Here is a 15985-nt window from a genome sequence, read left to right as displayed (position 1 = left end):
TTGAGTTAGAAGAATATACTTTAAAAAAATTCAGTTAGAAAAAACGAATGAATGATGAAGAAATACACTTCTTTTACCTAAGAACAAAACAACTTATTGACTCATGTCACAAATTCGCATTCTGTCCTGCTTCTAGTCCCAAGAATCTGTAAGACTGCTGCTGAAGAAGCATTCGCCCACTCAAAATGAAACAGGTGAAGTAAAAGATTAATGAATTATCATAGTAAAATTGGTGAGGCAAAAGTTGAATAAATTACCTTTTCATTTCTTGGTTTGAGGTTGCACATAGGCAAAAAATTCTATTTCCAGACTGAGGGGTACAGTTAAACACGAACGGTTTTCCCAAGCTGCTATCAATGGAAACTTCAGCACCTTCTAATTTTACTGTTTCTAGAGGTGGTAATTTTCCTTCATCCTGCAATTGATAAGGAAGATTTTCAGTATGGGCTCTATAACTAAGCAGATAAATGATAAAATAAGAGAACAAAGAAGTATTGAAGTGCTTATTTTGGTCCAATATGACAATAAAGCCAACATGGTTTGGTAGGTTACATTCTGCTTTATACAGCCATGGAACTTCAATTGTTTTTCACCTGAAATATTTTTCCCCATGATTTTTTTTTCCAGCTCAGCCCAACCTGAGGGTGGGGCTAGCATGGTGTGTGTTGCCAGGGATCAAACAGCAGTCCCCTGCACCTGCCTAAGCTTGCTCCCCATCACTTTGGAATAGCCTTTTTTTTTCTTTTACTATATGTTTAATTCATGCCAACTTGATAAAGTATCATTGATTTTTATATGTCACGGATTATCAAAGCTCACTTTTTCCATCAGAAAAAAGGAACACCAAAAGAAATTGAAATATCACAAAATTTATGTGCTTGGGGGAGGATGGTACAAGATGGCAGAGTGGTAAGCAGCAGAAAAAGAGCTTCTTTGAGAGTTGACATCGAGACACTGTAATATAGTAAGTAGCTCAAGGAAGACAAGAAGGAGGTAAGTGGCTCCTCTGGACCTACAAAGGATCTGAGGCATGAATTAAAGCCCATGGAGAGAGAAAAAGGGGAAAGTTCAAAAACCAAGGTGGTAGCCAGGGTACCTTCTCCATGAGTTGGAACTCACTGTGCTAGAGGAGCGATTCAAACCTGAAGATACATGGTGACTGCTAACATCAGCAGAGGTCTCCACGGAGAATGTAGAAATGGAAGGGAGCAATGGACATGAAGGAATGAACTAGCTGGCGGTGAGTGCCGAGGCCTCAGTAGTCCCCGTGGGCAAGAGTGATTAACTAGAAGCCATCTTGGAGAGACGCTAACTGAGCTCAGAGCTCAGAGCTCAGAGCAGCTGTGGGTTCCATCTAGCTGCTCCCAGCTTGGTGAGGGCCCCCACAGAGGTGTGCTGATGGTTGCAGGCTGAATGAGTCTGGTTTCCTCCAGAAGGTGCAGGTATAAATCGACACTTATTTGGACTTTGTCTCCAATGTGGTCTATCTGGGACCTGTGACAAACCTGGAAGTGGAATTAAGTGGGTCTCCCTGTCTCCCTGTCTCTCTCTCTATCTTTTTTTTATTTTTGCTTTTGTAGCTTTGTTTTTGTTTTCTTCTATATTGTTTGACTTGTTTTATACGAGGGTGAACATAGTATCTAGTCTCTTTGTGAATGTTGTTCTGTTTTCTTTATTTTTACCTTGTCTCTTTCTCTCCACTCTTCTGCACCAGTTTCCCAAAGTTAGCATGTTTCCCCTCTGTCTTCCAGGCTGTTTTAATCTCTTCCATTTCTACTACTAGTTCTCTATTTTCTCCCCACCCCTTATAAATAATCCCTGAGGGTAAAATACATATATGAAGGACTTTTATACTGTGTCTCATTTTCTGGCTAATTTTAGACTTTTGTTATATATCCACAAATATAGTTTGTAAGGTCAAAGGAGGCATATTAATGGTTACCTCAGTTTGTCATTTTCTAGGCTGTGTTTCACGCTATTGCTATTGCTGACTGTCCCACTTTAGACAAAAGTGACATAATTATTCTAACAGCTATATTTCCTGGTATTCTAAGACTGAGATTGACTAGGAGTCAAAAAATAATGTGGTACAGAACCAAAGAACCAGGGGCCAGTGCAAGCAGGCAGCAATATTTTCATTCCCAATAAATTAAAGAGGTGGGGTCTTGCAAAAAACTCAAACCTTAAAAATCAGCTATACCTGGAAGATAACTCAGAGAAGTAATCATTTTCCAAAGGTCCTAAATGCTAAAAATAAAGCAACTTGCTACAGGCAATTTACAAGCATCACTGAAGAAATTAGACTAAAAAAAGAAACGAAAATTCTAAGACACTTAAACAAGATGCAATCCCACATAATCCAGTTTACCGAAGGCAAGCCGAGGAGAAAATGAGATGGGACAACCCCAAAGCCATCCACCTGGCCTCTGAAAAGGGGCAACAACAAAGCAATTGAAGGAGGCTCTAGGAAAAAATCAAGTCAGACGTAATTACCCAGATAATTGCAGACTGTGCCCACAATATAAACAATGCTAAGTGACCATAGAGCAGGTACAGATAAAAAATAGAAAAGCTTAAGAAAACTGTAGAAGCCATGAATGCTGTGCATAGGAAAAAATGGAATCTATACAGCAGATTCAAGCAAATATTCTGGAGAATAAAAATTCATTAAGAGTATCTGCAGCAGAATAAACTGTTTTAATATCATTCTCACCAAATTCCAACAGTGTATTTCACAGAATCCAGTTTTAGAACTTTTTCATTGGTCCCCAAATTTCCTTGGAGATTACTTGAATCAACTGACATCATTTCCCTTCTATCAGAGGCCAAAGGTAGGTTTTCTGCCTTACATGGTTTCCACTCGTGGACATTAAAGGTAAGTGGTTTCATAAAATGTGTGGTCTTTTGTGAGTGGCTTCTTTCACTTAGTGCCCTGCTTTCAAGTTTCTTCTGTTTTGTGGCCCTTATTGGTGCTTCATTCCTTTTTTATTCTATTACATTCTAGTATATTACTGTGCCACATTTCGTCTATACATGCACTGGTTGGTGACCCTCCCCCACTTGGGGGTACTTACTTATTTATTTACTTAGCGTTTTTGAGGTAAGAGTGTCTTTATGCAGTTCAGATTGGCCTCGAACTCTGTATGTACCCTAGGCTGGATTCAGATTCATAGCCATTCTCTTGCTTCAGCCTTACAAATTTGAGATTACAGATGTAGGCTACCACACCTAGCTCAGTTTGGGGCTATTTTGTCCAAGACTTCTACAATAATTTGTATACATGTCTTTGACGTATACTTTCGTATCTCTTAGTAAATTGATGAAAAATTGGGGTCATATTAAGTTTATTTTCAACTTTATAAAAAACTACCAAGCTGTTTTCTAAAGTGGCTGCACCCACTGAACCTTCCCACCAGCACCTTATTAAATTTCGTGACTCTCCTTACCTCTTAGTCTTCAGTAATGTTTCTGTCTTTCATAGTAGGTGGACAGTTGCCTCCCCTTGGGTTTTCATTTGCCATTGGGCTTGTATTTGTCTAATGAAAGGCCGTTTACTACACCATGAAATAACTTTATTAACTATCAAATGTTTTCTTTGGTGAAATGTCCCTTCTTCACGAGTTATCCAAATATTTATTTAAAATAAATGTTTGTCCTTCTTTTTTTATGGGAAAACATTTTCTTGGCAGTCAAATGCTAAGTGAAAAGGGATACCAGTTAGCAAAAGTCAGCCTGTGTTGTGTACAAAATTAGACCCTTAACAGATTCTTGTTGAATATCAAGTGAGCACATTGAATCTCAGTATTTTAGATTGAATGTCTTAGATGACCTGTTTTGTGTACCTATACATGTCCGTATCACTAAGAAGTATGTCCTCTGTTCTAACTAGTTTTAGGTACTTAAGCTCTCTGTGACACTGAAGAAAACCACAGCCTCTCTTTCCTTCCAGACATACATGTGTTCATTTACTCGTGTATATAAACACCCATGCAAAAGGTACCTTGCAACTCAAGTGGGTGCATCAGATACTTTCCAACCAAAGATAACACCTCATAGTTATACTCCACTTTAATGACCTCTATCTTTTCTAATATTTACAACTAGTTTGTAAAATAGGAAGCCAATACTATTGGAAGCCCATTCTAGAGGGAAAACTAAGGTTCCATGAGATTCCCAAGGATTATATAGACCAAAAAGAAAAATAAAAAGAATTCATGCCCTCATTTTTTGGCTTTGTTGTCCCATACTGCATCTATCAGATGCCCAGCTCATTGGGTTCCTGGGATTGGAGGGGCTGTTGGTTCTTGGAAGTTGGCAGCTAATGGCTATGGCAACATTCAAGATTCAGAGTAGCTTAATATCAACATTCCTAGAAAAGAGACCAGAAACCTAGAATTTTTATCTGCTTTAGTACATATCAGGAAGGTAGAACATCATATAATAATTGTACATGATCAAAAATATCACATTAGAGCAGGGGAGATGGCTCAGTAGAATAAGCGTTTGCCCAGCAAGCGCAAGGCCCTGAGTTCAATCCCCGGTTCTGAAAGAAAAAAAAAAATCACATTAAAAAATAAAAAAAAGATTTTGCATTCCTAAATGTCGTGGCTCGTTGTATGATTTTCCCAGAAACAACTTAAAGGGTAAAAGGAAAGAGGGAGCTATACATAAGGTCAAGAGGCCTTATTCTGTTGATAAGTAAGGTGTGTGCTCATTCGCTAAGAGCAAATGCATGCTAGGTCTGCATTCTGAGGACCCACCGTGCAGCTCAGATGCTTTGCTGGCCTCAGTAGCAGGGCTGAGGCCCCTCCAGGGTGGACAGTGCTCTGTAGCCTTTGCTGCAGTGCAACTCTAAGAAATTCACACAGATGGCTTGCACCACACAAACAGGAATAGCATTTGTCACACAAATTCTGCTCAAAGCTGCTCAAGTTGCATCTGTTTGAGAACCCTGAATCGTTGCCTAGTGGACTGGAGTTAAAGAAATGAGGATTATTGCCTCTTCTGCAGCCTCTAGCATGGCCCAGATTCCATCTGTGCTGATCTCAGCTGCTGCTGTGGCCACAGAGCCAGTGCAGCAGGAGGGGGTGCAGGCAATGGTGCCTATGCGTCCTACTTTTTTTTCTCAGTCTCCCCAGCCTGGGCACCTTTACACTACACTCACAGGACAGGCAGAGGTTGGAAAAGATTCTCCACGTGGTCTACTCCTCATGATGTCTGAACCATGCCACATTTCCCAATCCAATGTTTTTTAGAGATAAGGGACCACAAGAATCCCTCCTGTGACCTGACTGCCATGGCCTTGGGGCATTTAACTCCCCCCTTAAGCAAAACTCAATCCCTTGGTTTGGCAGTGATTCTTACACTGGTTTTGTTTGATTCCTTCTCCACAGCTTTGCCAAGTTCCCTCTTACGTCAGTGCTGAGCACAATGACAATTTATTGAATACTTTTGTTTTGTCCAGCTCCCCATCCTCCTTCCCATGGCACGACATTTTTCTAGCTCCGTTTCATTATTCCTAAGCCAATTCCGAGGCCCAGCTGCTTCTGTGTGCCGCACAGATTGAAATGGTAAGGATGCTGGAGGGATTACCAAGGACCTGCTTGGGAGCTCCAGAGGCTGCGTGCCAGACGGCATTGAATGATGCTGAGTAACACTGACATTGTCTATCCTGGAAGTAATTCTACAGAAATAATAGCGAAGGTCAGAATGCTCAGACATGGGAACTAGTAAGTGATAATAGTGACAAAAACTCAGCCCTTAGAGAATACGCTTCTAATTATTTCTGGAGAGAACAATATAGTCAAAGACATTTGTATCTTCCTGCAACTTGGTTCTGGTAGAATAAGATTACCTACAGGTGTTTTTGAATTATTTTCTTTAGTCAAAGATTTGCTTGAAAAAAAGTTTTTGCTGTTGAGAGGCTTTCTAGTTGAAACCATGGAAAATCCTGGGACACTATTTCACTTTTATCTGAGAACAGCAGTGAAAATTCACAAACTGAGGAGGTGGAGAAAGATATCTTTAGGCATGAGAATGAGTGAATTCTCAGTGGGAGAAAGCAGAGTCAAGATAAATTTATGGGGAAATAAGGCATGTCCTCAAGCAAAATACCACATGAAGGGGTGCACAAAAATGCAGGTAGGAAACTGAAACGAAGCCTGAGAGCTTGAAGTGCAACTAGGGCAGGAGTGTCCTTTGCAGCCTTATTAGTGATGTGGGAGCTCCTCCACAGTAGGTGGCAGTTTGCTGTAGTCTCTTCCCTGCCAGTGCCTGAGCCCATCACTCGTCTGGTGGCCCCTGTCAGTGTCACAGCTGAGAAGATCAGGAGAGAAGCAAAGTCAGTGTGAGAAGGAAGGAGGGAGATGCGCCAGTGCTGGCACCGTTGTGACCTTTGCTGCCTTTGTCCTGTGAACTGATACAAATTTTGACCCTCTGGGGACCTTGCTGCCCCCACTGTGGGCACTCAGAATTATTTATGTATGCGTGTTCTTAAGTGTGAATGCAATTATTTACTCATGCATGTCCCCCCACCAAGTTGGTAAGAAAGAACAGAAAAGGACAGCGTGTAGAATGCAAAGTGAATTTACAACACCAAGGTTTGTTCCTAATCCTGGTGATTAGGATTCCTTGCTTAAGCCTTGTGAATTCGATGTGATTTTACTTTAGCTAAGGAACTGAGCTAAAGACAATTTCATTGTCCCTCAATGCTGTAGTAACTGATTAGTCTGAATAGAAGTACAGAGATAAAATACTTCATCCTTAAATATGGTTATGGCTTTTCTAAAGATGCCTGGCTGCATTTGTGACATTAACAGAGGTTGCTGGCTGCAAGCTCAGAAGTGTGTGTTTTCTTTCTGTTTGCCAAGAGTGGGAAATAGTTTTTAGGAGTGGCAATTACATGCTGGCTGCACCGTGTCACTTCCTGGGACTACGGAGTCTCCAGGCTCTAGGAAACACGGGCAATTCTTGCCACTGGGTCTGTCTGCACCGACTGACCATGGTGCTGTGCCCACACAGGTTTCCAGTGGAAAGTCAGCCAAAGGGGAGGGCCTGTAGTAGTGGAGTCTGGGCCACCTGGGTGGCAGAGCTTAAAAGAGATAGATCTGGCCTCTGTCGCACGCTTCCCCTTCAGTGTTCTCCCAGCTCCTCAGCTATTCCTTAGGGGATCACAACCCAGTACTTTCATCCCACCATAGCTGTGATCTTGTTTATAGCCAGGAGATGACAAGGCCAGCTATAAAATGGGGACTCGCTAATGTTTACCCTCAGAGGTTCCCCTCTAGGGACAGTGTGCAGAAGCCCCTCCTGCCTTCAGAGCTACCTTCTGCGGCTTCTGGTGGCTGCCTGCAACAGTGCCAGGGCTGCACACACTGTGTTGTCTATCCTGTTCTCTAAATGTCGTCACCTTGTACTAGACTTAATCTGCCACTCACTGCCCATGTCCTGGTGCCTTCTTTGCGTCACTACTCTTACACTTTGGGGTCCTTATCACAGCTATTCTGTTCATTCTGATCATTTCAATTCATTTCTCTGTCTTAGGGTTCTTCCCTATAAAATGCTATTGTTATTGGGACTGAGCTCATAATGTGTAAGAGCACAGCCTGGGGCTTTTTAAGTGTAGACACTTTAGCTTTCATTATTACATAGAAATTTGATAAAAACGAAGTGAGACTCTACAAAAGTAGTTCACAAGGAGCTTTCAGATGAACAGCAAGGGGCTTTATTGAGAGGATTTCTTTTGTCTAAAAATTACAAACAGCATGGACAAGCCGAAGAGCTTAATTTCTCTGAATTTCAGTTTCTTCATTTGTAAAATCAGGGGTCACAGCATCTTCCTCTGTGAGGAGGAGTGAAAACCAACTATGTTGTGTGTGTGGCACATATTTTATGGTATATATGTTATGGTTCAGTAAATGCTGTTTCTTTTCTACATCTGACATCTCGAGGGTTTGGGAGGTTGCGTAAGAAAATCTCCTTTTCCAAAACTAATAATAATCATGATTGGGAGGAGGGGAGTTTGGGGCCAGCATGGGTGGGGGAGGGATTGCTGAAAATGGTGGGGTGGAGGGCATCTGGGTGACCTGACTCCCTGTCTTGTAATGACCTAGATTTGTCTCCTGTCCCTAGATTTCCGCGAGTCCCATGGCAGGGCCTTTTGAATGCTTAGCCCCAGCCCATGAACGGAGATTTGAAGGATTCAGTAATATCTCAGTTATTCTTCTCTCATTGTTGGGACAAATACCTGATACTAAAAATGAAGGAAGGAAAGGTTTATTTGGCTCACAGTTACTGAATGTTTCAGTCCATACTCAGCTGACTCCAAGGCAGAGTGGCACATGGCAGAGGGCAGCAGTTGATGGTAGTGGAAGGCAGCAAAACAGCAAGAGCAAAAGGGAAGAGTAGCAGCAACAATGGCTGTAGAAAGCAAGTCTGTCTCTCTGGCTCTCTAATGTTACATTCAGACTATCTGCCCCAGGCTGGGTGTAGCACTCAAATCCATAATCCCATTAGTACTCAGACCCATAATCCCAGCCTTCGATCATGAATTAATCACAAACGGTAGAACTGTCCCTCAATAACTGCATGAGACTTAGGGGGGACAAATGCACACAAGCCATAACAAGTAATGATCTCTGGTTGAGAAGCCCCCATCACCCCCAGAAATCCAGGCTTCTGCGGAAAGCTGGGCTTTGGCGCCTGAGTGTCACTTCCTCTGCAGTCACATCTGCAAGCTTGCCTTTTGGTCTTTGCCAAACCTGCACTTCTCATGCCTGATTTAACAACCCAGGCACTCAGGGTTTTTTTTCTCCTCACAACCCTTCCTCTCTTCCTTTCACCAGACTTGGGGTGTGACAGTGCCATCTGCTAGGCATTGCGCTGTGCTCGGCGTCCGGCTCTACCTGGCCGTTAGCCTTAGACTGCCTTTCCAGTTTCCTCCTTCCCTTGCCCTCCCCGCATCTTCCCTATGCTTTCCCTGTCCATCACTGATCCTCTCCCTCTCCTTCTCCCTCCTCCACTCCCCAGAGTCTCATGCATGCCCCAGAAGTGCTCTACCCCTGGCCAGAGCATCTCATTTTTGGCAGCAGTTTGTCATCCCAGTTTCTGGGTCATATTCTTAGATCCCTAGATTTTTTGAAAATTCAGCATATCCACTATTACACGTGGGCCTAGCCTGGCCTATTCTGCCCCTCGTTATGGAAGAGGTGCCAAGATCCCCCTGGAAAGGAGTACTCCGGCCCCAGGAGATTCAGCTAGCTATCTACACAGTAGATGGCTTACTTGGCACTTCCTTCGGAGCTTCCTTTGTACTTTGTTCGAGTTTCTCTTCCTACCTTTTCCCTTTTGTCAGTTAGAATGATAGCTTGTGAGAGACATTTTCTTTTTCCTTGGCATCTCCTTCCTATGTCCCAGTTTAACCAGAGGCCTGTGATGAATCCTGCAGATCTGAGCCTGGGGAGGGTTAAGCATCCAATAAGCTCTGCCACCTACATTACAGAAATTGGGGGACTGGAGCCAACCTGTCATACCCAGCGATGGAGCTTCTCTGAAGGAGACCTTTAACTGTTTAATCTGGCAGGCCTGAGAACACCCACCAGAGATCTGCTTCTCTCCCACTGCTTGCGATGCTGGTTGCCAATCTTCTGCCTCTTTGCTTCAGACTTGCATGCTATCGCCTGATCTTGGCAAACAGACTTGGATTTTTTAGGTAATTTTCTCCTCCAGCTGGCATGAAGTGCAAAGCAGCAGAGAGCGTGGCAGGAAGAAGGGGTTCTCCTTGGCGCCTGGGGATGGCTCCAAAAGAGCCAGGAGGCCATTGCGTGTTCCTTGGTCTTCAGCCCCGCGGGGTTTTCCCCGGTGCTAAGCACTCGCGCTCTCTGCAGGATCTCCCCACTCTCTGTCTGGGATTGGTGGCGCAGTATGAGAAGCTCCAGAGAATGCAGTCCTGTTCTCCAGCCTGGAGTTTTAGTCTGCACTGCCTTCCCTCACTCTGTGTGGTTGGTTGCCTAGAAGCCGGCACTCCTAGCCTAAGAGATACTCAAAAGACACCAGGTTATTGAAAAAACCAGCTGGATTTTCTCCAGCTTCTAGTTCCAGCAGCACCCACTGTGGTCTCCCAGTGTCCTCTAATGCACCCGACTCCCCTGCATGCTGAGGCACCTCCATTGGCTCTCCTCTGCCCTGGGTGTGCTCTGAGCCTGACCCAGTGCAAACAGCACGCCCTCTGGACCTCACACCTGCCACAGCACCCGGGCAGCCTCAGCACTCCTGAACCACTGCACACCTGCCTAGCAGCCCTGGCTCACCTGAGCTCTAGCAGGCCATTTTTATTTGCCCAGAGTCTCTGGATGAGTTCTTGATGGATGACATCCCCAAATTCTCCATTATCCAGGGAACTGCTATCAAACTTCTCCAATGAGGTCTGGGGTTTTAAATTTGTTTTTAGGTACTCTAGTTCAGCCTTAAGATTTCTTTTAAAGTTCTTTTTATACAGAAAAAGAAGGGCTACCAGGACAGTCAATATGTTGGCCCTAGCCTTTTAAGGTCAGTGAAGACTCAGGACATAAGAGAACGTGTACTGTATCTTCCTGTAACTCAGTGATGTCCCAAATTTTCTCATCAAGGAGATTATGGGGCCACAGAAGAACGTGATCGACTATGTAGAGTGTGCCTAAGGGGAGTAACATGGAGAGAAAACATTCTTTGAGGCTCTCACAGACAGCAAATTAGTCAGGCAATGGCTGTGACTCATCCACATGGCTGACACTAACAAAGGATCTACAAACTGCAGTATAAGGTTTCAGGATAAATTCTGAGGGGATTTGACTGACTTTGTCAGATAGAAAAGTTACATTTCTTGTTATATAGGTTTTGCTTTATCTTGATCTTAACCATCCAGCAGAAAAGAATAACAAGGTATGAAAAGTAAAGCCATATTAATATGCTGAGCTGTAAAAGGCTCAAGTCAACCACTTCTGACATTGCTAGTCCTACAGAAAACCCACTACTATTATGGACTACTGGACTCTATTGGATCATTTTGTTGAATTCATGCACCTACAATATTTAAATGGCAATGGAATACCCATCTCTGACAAAACTAAACAAAAAAGGGGATACAAAGAAGGGCCATTTTGTATTTGTATATACCAAATAGTTAGGATAGATATACAGCTAAGTTCTCTTAATTCAATGAGAAGAAAGATTTGTACTAATAGTGTTTGGACAGGATATCATGTCTGCATCTTGTAATATGAATAACCACTATGAAGACAACAATATGCAATGTATTAATTATTGAAACTGGACTATTAATCTTTTTTTTTTTTCCAGAACCAGGGATTGAACTCAGGCCTTTGCACTTGCCAGAGAAGTGCTTATTCTACTGAGCCATCTCCCCGGTCCCTATTAATCGGTTTTAAAACTGTCTTATTGTTATTTGTTTCTCAATAAAATTAATAAAAAGTTCTCTTTTTTTCACTGATATTTATAATTATTGTAATTGGTCCATAGTTCTTTGTATTACATTTCCACTGGTAAAACTGTTTCCTATCATGGTTAATTATATGTCAACTAACTTGACATCCAGGTGTTTAGCCAAACATTATTTTATTTATTTTTATGTATTTGGTACAGGGTCTCACTATGCAGCTTGGACTCAGAGTGATCTTCCTACTTCCAACCTCCCCAGCGCTGGGATTACAGGCATAAGCCACCAGGCAGGGACTTAGTGGCTGGCTCAGTGCACCTGGTGGCGGAGCCGATGCTGCGTGCAGGACAGGGGATCGAACCTTGGTTCCTGGGTTTTCCCAAGCAGGCACTTAGTCCACTGAGCTATCTTGCAGGCCTGAGACACTATTTTAGATGTTGCAATGAAGGTATTTTCTAAGGCATAATTAAGACTTACATCAGTAGACTTTGAGCAAAGCAGATTAGCCTCTAGAATTTGAGTGGACTTCATCTCTTTTAATCAGTTGAAGGCCTAAAGAGGAAAAGACTGAAGTCCTCTGAAAGAATGAATTATGTTCTCCAAGAATTCAGCCTTGAGCTGTGTGACAGCTTTCCAGGGCCTCCAGTTTAACTACATGCTTTGTAAGATTCAAATTTGCTGGCCTTCTAATCATATGACCCCAATTCCTTAAAATGCACCCCATTAATATATTTACTATGTATTGCAAGAGTATATTAATACAAATGTGAATTATTGTGCAATAGGTAAGGTGAACTCAGTAACACAAGCATTACCTCACACACTTAACACTTGGTGGAGAGAATACGGAAATCCACTCTCTTCAAGATTTGTACCATTTAGTTACCTCTTCCTACACATCCTCTGTCAAATACGCTATGCATGGCTCATGCCCTGCCTTTGCAATTACCATGCCATTAAATAGTTTCTTCTTTCTCTGAGAAACCAAGTGAAATTAGCAATTGGGACTATGGTTTATTTTTCTGAGGATGCTATAAGCTCGGAGTACTCCATTTTCAAAAGATAAAACCCAGTTATATAACAAGGAGAGAGCAAATCATAGGTGATAAATTCCCATGGGAAATCACCCTGTGGACCTAAAAATGTAGTTGTCTGCTGGCTTGGCTTAGAATCTGTAGTAAATGGTGGAGACAACCCTTCCCATTGATCCTGCCCCGTGGAGACGGCCATCAAGCAATGCACTGTGAAATATCAGGGAGGGCAGAGCCCTTCCTTGTCTTCACAGCAGTTGCTTTGTCACTGCCAGAGAACTGACTGGGACTCTCTAGCAAATTCCTTTTTGTCTAATCTCAAGGAATCATCTGAACACCTTAGACATTTGAAAAAAGATGCTTTTACCAGCATAGTGATAAAAATAGCTGAGATGATTTCTGAATATTGTTTAGCTCTGCCTCAAGGAAAGATTCAAAAGGCATCAGAAAAACTATTTGACCCTGATACTTCTTCATGTCCAGAAAGGTTCGTCTTAATGTTCCTTGATGAATTTGGCAAGGAAATAAAACAGTCTATGATGAGGGTCATAGTATCTGCAGCCTACAAACATGGAAATGAGGCAAGCAAAGTTAGATAATTTGACCAAGGAAATGGACCTAATAGGTGATAAAGTCAGGATGTGAACCCAGGTTTATCTAACCACAACATTAAACTGTCTGCACTAAATGCAATTTACCTCATGAAGGCCAGATGCACTAAAGATCACACTCACATTAATCCTGTGACTCAGGAATGCCATTATCTTCATCCTACAGCAGCAGAAAAAGCTCGCAGAACTCTCTGGCTTGCCCGTGTCTGCTCACCCAGAAGCGGGTCGGGACCTGGATCCTAGGGTCTTTTCAGCCTAGGACTGGTGTTCTTCCTCTTTCCTTGGGTGGGGCTGTTTCATCTGCAGCTCACGGACTCATGTAAGCTAGGCTCTGTTGAGCAGATTTCTGTGTTTTCTTCCTACAGTAGCTAGGCCAGTGCTGGGTTCTGAGAACACGCCTTATTAAACTCTCATCAATCAAGCAGACAACTGCAAATGGCTATAATCCTGACATTCATCCTGAAGATTTCTCATGGACTCAGTTGCTGGTTGGTGTCTTACTGGGTTTCCTAGCAATGGTATGTGTTAGCTACTACGGAAGTCAGTTTCACTAATTCTATTTTCGTGCTTTCTGTCTGCCCCTGCAGTTTGGGGATGACTGCTTCTCTAGTGGATTTGGCCTTCTTTCTATATTCATAGCTCCACTACTACAGAAGACTGGCCTAAAAGGTCAGACTGTTCAGGGCAGATGTTCTGATAATGGACCCCGCCAAGAGGAGGTCTGACTTATTAGGTTGCATCCAAAGATGGAAAAATGTTCTCTAATTGCTGACTGTACCAAGACTTTGGGATATAGGTACATTTAATTTGTTCTGTTCCACATTTACACAGCAGAAGGAGAATTGAGTGGATATTAATTTTCCTTTCAATGGAAAAACATTTTGACCCTCAAAGCTAAGTGGCATTTTCTCATAAAATGGTTTAATGCTGTAATTTTTACTTTTGTTCTGCTTATACAAAACTTTCAAAACATGGATCCTGCTCTAGCTTTGTAGTTGAGAAACAATATTCTTTGGAATGGTAGACTGTGATGTATTAAAAATATTGTTGAGCATATAAGAATAGCTCCTTTAATTCTTTTTACCTGCTTTGTTTCCACAAATAATTTTGCTACCTTCTCTCTCTCTCCCTCTCATTTTATATGTTCCAAGAAATTCTATTAGAATCTCTAAATCACTTTTTATGTTAATTTGAATTATGCCAATTTGAATAGTCTCATGTAAATGCCAGTTACAAAATTCAGAAAAAAAGGTGACTATTAAATTTAAAAATGCAACAAGAATTTTAGAACATATGGGCCAAGAAAACTGTGTTCACTCAATTTCCACTATTACTCACTTAGCTGATAACTTAAGTACTTATCATTTTTTGTCCAGATTAGTTTTGAATTTCACCAGCATTCAGCAATGAATTCCTTGTTTAAAATGTAATGATCTTGAATTATGAACCCAGAGAGCACAGGAGAATACATTCCTCTACACAGTGAGTATGCAGTAGATGATCATTTGGTGGATTTGGATGGGATAAAAGGCAAGAGTGGTTTGGAAGAAAAGCCTTTACCTTTGGAATGTGAACCTCATCACTGCTTTAAGTCTTTTTTGGCTCATAGACAAAGTTTGTGTTTTTATCTCATGTTGTCTGATAATGCCCAGTATACAGTGTGTGACCGTACTGCTAAAATGTTTCATCTTCTCAGTTTCCCTCTTGGAGTCTCTCTCTTCCTCTCTTCCTTCTTCCCTCCCTGCTTTCCTTCCTTCTCCCTACTTTTTTCCTTCCTTCCTTCCTTCCTTCCTTCCTTCCTTCCTTCCTTCCTTCCTTCCTTTCTCCCTTCCTTTCTTTTTTTCTTTCCTCCTTCCTATCTTCCATCCTCATTCCAAAATATAGGTAGAAGATACACAAGTGCTTTTGTATATAACATTTTCTTTTCAGATAATCATAAGTTCACAGAATATTGGGAGCAATTCAGTTGTCCCTCCATATCTATAGAGAATTGGTTCTAATATTCCTTGTGGATACTAAAATTTGTAGACCATCAAGTCAGATCTAATGATGGTACAGTATTTATATATAACCTATGAACATCGTCTCATATACTTCAATCTCTACAATTTGCAATACCTGATGCAATGTAAATACTATATACGTAGTTTTTATTCTGTGTAATTTAGGTATAATGACAAGAAATATAGTTCGTACAATATTCAGGAGAGACACATTTTGCCCTAAGTGTTTTTGACCTGTGATGGAATCTGAGGACACAGAGGACAGAGAACGGTAACTTGGAGAACTCCCATGTGCTAGCCACTCAGTTCTTCTCAAGGGTAACTTGTGATGTTATGTCTATAGCAGCATCGGTGTTTGTGAAGGGCAACAGCAGCTCACCAAGAGTAAGGGCAACGTAATGGATGCAGTCCTACTACCATAGTGCAAAGCCTCAGAGCACAATGGTTTACTCTGCAGCCAGAGATTGTTTAAGGATTATGTCTTTGAATCTAGGTTTTATGAGTCGATTACAGTGCAGTTTGCACCGTGATCTACTCCCTACTTCTCTGAGACCAAGTCTTGGTGTCCTCTTGCCCATGACCTTTCCTGCCCTCCTTCCCTGGGCAGGGAGGTTCTGGTTATAGGTGCAGGACAGCCACAATAGGGAAAAGCACTAGATATCTATGAGCATCTGCATTTGCTAGGCAGTCATCCTGCTGTCCTGGAAGGAACAACATTAGAACACAAATGCCAACCACCATGCCAAGTCAAGACAGAGGGGGCAAGTGGGAGGAAGACAGCACTTTTGTTAGCATTTTGAGCATTTCCTTTGAGACTGGACCATATATGTGCTGCCAGCCCAACTGAAAATTATTATTATTATTATTATTATTATTATTTTTTTTTTTTTTTTTGCGGAACTGGGGATT

General features: G+C 42.1%; 1 protein-coding gene across 1 annotated transcript in view; it reads right to left on the bottom strand.

The window, feature by feature from the left end:
- The window catches only part of LOC101578038, a 116491-nt gene that overhangs the window by 15498 nt on the left and 85008 nt on the right, over nucleotides 1-15985 (bottom strand). Inside the window, exon 8 of the mRNA XM_004625467.2 lies at nucleotides 258-415. Coding sequence (XP_004625524.1) covers nucleotides 258-415 — 158 coding nt within the window. The remainder of the gene's footprint in view (nucleotides 1-257; nucleotides 416-15985) is intronic.

Source organism: Octodon degus, unplaced genomic scaffold (genome assembly GCF_000260255.1).
Source record: "Octodon degus isolate 3935 unplaced genomic scaffold, OctDeg1.0 scaffold00009, whole genome shotgun sequence".
Lineage (NCBI taxonomy): Eukaryota > Metazoa > Chordata > Mammalia > Rodentia > Octodontidae > Octodon > Octodon degus.
Note: the sequence above shows the minus strand (reverse complement) of the source record. Positions and strands in the feature narration are given on the sequence as shown.